Source organism: Hyalella azteca, unplaced genomic scaffold (genome assembly GCF_000764305.2).
Source record: "Hyalella azteca isolate HAZT.00-mixed unplaced genomic scaffold, Hazt_2.0.2 contig3942, whole genome shotgun sequence".
Classification (NCBI taxonomy): Eukaryota; Metazoa; Arthropoda; class Malacostraca; order Amphipoda; family Hyalellidae; genus Hyalella; species Hyalella azteca.
Genome location: NW_025934170.1, coordinates 219,259 through 223,244, shown reverse-complemented (window position 1 = coordinate 223,244; position 3,986 = coordinate 219,259). Strand labels below are relative to the sequence as shown.

The window sequence follows — 3,986 nt, the reverse complement described above, 5'->3', positions numbered from 1 at the left end:
TCATGAGAATTTCTCTATTAATTCATTTGGTAATCTTGAACAATTATAATACTCCTAATCCCATCACATGTTTCGAAGGACTTGCTCAGTGCTCTCGTGGAAAGCTTACTAGACCAAGCAAAGCACAACTAGCAATTACTAAATGCAATTTAATTAACTACTAAATTAAAGTATTTCTGAATGATATAATTTGGTCACCTTTATTGATAATCACAGTGCTGCTTTGTCTTTGCTAAATTTATCCTATTTATTTTCAGAATCTTTTGTGCAATTTTATAATCATAAGCAAAATGGATGCATGCACAGTTTGTCTAGAAAAATATAATGGTACTGACAAGAAACCTCTATCACTCCGATGCGGACACGTTTTTTGCCGCTCATGCCTCTATAGCCTCGCTGAACTGCACAACCGCCGCTGTCCACAGTGCAGGAGGCCCTGGACAGAAGATGTTTCCGAGCTACGCGTCATTTACATGCTGATTGACGGCGAACAGGAGCCTTTCTGTCAGGGTTGTGAAGATGAAATGAAAGCTTGGTTTATTACAGGAGAACAGCAAGCTCAAGAAGCAATGATACAACTCGAGAGCCACCAATCTCGAAAAAATTTTCTGCTTTTCTCCAGCAATCGATTCAATGCGAGAGCTCTCTCTGCTTATGACGTTCAGGAGCGACCAGCATTTGTGGTCTCTACTGCAGCTAACCCAATACGCAGCCTATCTCTTCTGCTTATCAAGTTAGCGGAGGCAGGATATCGCATTCGTCTGTACCTCAATGACTCATTCTTGTCGCGAGAATTACCCGAGTTGGACTGTGCTCGCCTTGCACCATTTCTACAAAAAGGATATGGGTGAGCTGGCAATGGGGAAGTAGATTTGCTCTCCATCTATTTATTGCAATGTCTCATCTTATACAATGTTGCATATTTGTTAAGGCAATACAATTAAGGAAGAAGAAGTGTAACATATGTAATATATTAATATTATATCTAAATTGATGTTTAATTGTGTCAGATAAAGGCCAAGTATTATGAATGTTTTTTCCTTCTTCTAATTTCTTTCTTTATAGAAATTTGCTTGAAAATTTATATAGTATAAATTTACTCCTATATTCTAGAAAATTTTCCCATGGCTTGAACTATTAAATGATTTTGATGATATGCACTGCTTGTGAAATTCTAATTACAACAGTTTCATGTGAGTTAGCGTTTTACAGTTATCCATATACCTCAGGGCCAAAAATGCTCCGTTTTTTTATGATATAGCATTTACGTGATCAACTAATCACTCTGCATGCTCGTATTACCGTAATCCTGATCCCTCGCGCCCCAGGCTTCATGTGAGTGGCTTCCTGGGCCACGCTTCGGCCGCCACGCTGCAGAAGATGCCGAGAGCTTACTTCTCCCTGCGGCTGGAGACTGCGGCGGACATCGAGGCTCTCTACTTGGAGACGAAGTTTACTGGTGAGCGCCGGTGTTGTGGGGTGGAGTGATGCGGTTTGTTAAGAGGATGGCGTTGTAATGACTTATAGTAGTGGTTGGTGTCTTGAACACGATTGACAGTTTATGGATAGTACGTAGGTGAGGTGTATTGGAAGGACCAGTATTGTATTTATGAATGGTACTGGCAGTGAAAGGTAGTAGTAGGCACCAAAGCAATGTCATTTACTTGAGTTCCGGTAAACTGTGGTATAGAAAAGTTTAGTATCTTCGGCGTTGAAGAATAGGCCTGCATAGGCCTGTATGACTTGTATCATTTTGTTCTACAGAAGCCGCCGTGAACAGGAACCTCAAGCCCGAGGACATCAAGCATCGACCGCGGGCGTGTTCAGCCATTCAGTGCGTGGAGCTGCAGGACAGCGAGGTGCCGTGGCTGGTCGCAGTGGCGAAGAAGCTGCTTGTTCCAGACCGTAATGGGTTGGTATGAGTTATTCCAGAGTTTTGATATCTTTTGAATCAATTGACTCAATACTACTTGGAAAATTACTAACTCTATAGGACACACTCGACTCTTCTCCCTGTAATACAACAGGTGTTGAGAACTGTCCACATGACGCACCGCTCACTGTACCGTCAGGATACACAGCTCATACATTACCTACAGCTCATACATTACCTACAGCTCATACATTACACACAGCTCATACATACGGGGCAGGGTGGCCCAATGGTTACAGTTCAGAGTACCAAGATTGGCGCAGGGAGGCGCGGGTTCGATCCCAGCTACCTGCGACAGTTTCTGGTCAGAATCGGCGAGGAGGCCGGGCGGTTATGCACAGCTGAATTGTAGCAGTGAGTTGCGAGTTCGAGACCGCAACAAGCTGTGATTGTTCTGCGATGTCAAGAATCGACGACAGGTCTACGGCATAATAAACGCTGAAACTGCTATTATTATTATTACACACAGCTCGTACATTACTCTCTTCCTTGCCCAGGACGAAGTACGCGAGGCTGCGTTCGTGTCACCTCACGAGGGCTGGCGTGAAGAAGCTGCTGCGAAGTGACATCCAGAACATATATATGGAGTCCCGCGACCTTGAGCGTGATGTCGTGGCGGAACTCGTGACTTTGGCGTTCACGAAGAATAGAGAACTGATCATCGAGGAGCCTTGTTCTTCAGATAATGAATATGTGCATTCTAATCGTTCACCTCACTTGAATCATGCAACAAGCCGTCTTCATGCGGCAGGTCTGCCTTCTGCGGCGAGCATGCCTTCTGCGGCGAGCCTGCCTTCTACGGCGAGCCTGCCTTCTGCGGCGAGCCTGCCTTCTGCGGCGAGCCTGCCTTCTGCGGCGAGCCTGCCTTCTGCGGCGAGCCTTCCTTCTGCGGCGAGGCAGAGAGCTGCAGCAAGCCAGCGAGCTGCAGCAAGCCTGCGAACTGCAGCAAGCCAGCGAGCTGCAGCAAGGCAGAGAGCTGCAGCAAGCCAGCGAGCTGCAGCAAGCCTGCGAACTGCAGCAAGCCAGCGAGCTGCAGCAAGGCAGAGAGCAAGGCAGAGAGCTGCAGAAAGCCAGCGAGCTGCAGCAAGCCATCCTCCGTTTTGCTAAACGTACGGGCATTATGGCTGCCAGAGGTACGAGCTTCTTGCAGTTATCAATGCTGTCATGAACTCGAAGTTAAGTTAGTAAGCATTTATTCTTGCCTTGTAACGTACTTGTCTGGTACGACGTTTGTTATGAACAATGCGCGGATGAATACTTTAGTTATTAGTATTTTATATACATTGTTCGCCTTATCAGTATTGATTACTGTTGTTCAAATAAAATTTCTAGATCCTTCTCGTAAATTTTTTTAAAGCACTAATATCTATCTTTGTAGCACTAATATCTATAGAGCTTCCGTTGGTAGCTCATTACTGGCTACTCAAAGTTGGTCCTTCTTTACGTGTTATCGACTCAACTGATAACATCCAGACGTCCGTTTATCCTTGTCTTTTAGCCTAAACTGTAATGCAATTTTATAGGGGAATGTTAGTGACGTGGATGTCCCTCTCTTGGGTTTATTACTTCAATGCGCAACCCTTGTGGGATTGAAATGCTCATTTTTAGCTCGCTATCTTATATAGCTCATGCATATAATGTTTGCTTGGTGATTACGTCTGCTCATTATGCACCGTCATGTCGTAAATTGGGCTGTATGGTTCAGTGTTTTGTAGTAATGATATACCCTATTTTGTATACCCTACTTTGTATACCCTACAAATCCCCTGAAAATGCCGGTGATCTGATGTTGCAATGCCGATGATACCGACGGGCAGAAGTTATAGTCAGCACGCGTGATGACAAACATATAGGAGTCCGCCCATGTCGTGCGTCGGTAAGGTGACAAGTCATGCCGAAAGTGAAAACCCGGTCATTTGTTAAGGGTGTGATGTGTTCAGTAGTTGAATGCTGGTGTAAATTTCATAGAGCAGGAGCATTCTGTGATTTCTATGTAAATTATATATGAGCGCCCATAATAATAAAGATGATGGGCTACTTGATACATAATGAA

At 44.6% G+C, this 3,986-nt stretch overlaps 1 protein-coding gene across 2 annotated transcripts; it reads left to right on the top strand.

The window, feature by feature from the left end:
- Positions 1 to 256: 256 nt before the first annotated feature.
- Positions 257 to 3,271, top strand: LOC108675180. Of its 2 annotated transcripts, XM_047879836.1 has the most exons (5): positions 257 to 847; positions 1,329 to 1,459; positions 1,765 to 1,912; positions 2,431 to 2,901; positions 2,974 to 3,271. In XM_047879836.1, the coding sequence occupies exons 1-5, from the start codon at positions 291 to 293 to the stop codon at positions 3,038 to 3,040; spliced, it is 1,374 nt and encodes a 457-aa protein (XP_047735792.1). In that variant the 5' UTR covers positions 257 to 290; the 3' UTR covers positions 3,041 to 3,271. The 2 variants fall into 2 exon arrangements, with proteins under 2 accessions (XP_047735792.1, XP_047735793.1); XM_047879837.1 differs by lacking the exon at positions 2,974 to 3,271 and having other exon boundaries at positions 1,765 to 1,916; positions 2,431 to 2,864.
- The last annotated feature ends 715 nt before the right edge of the window (positions 3,272 to 3,986 follow it).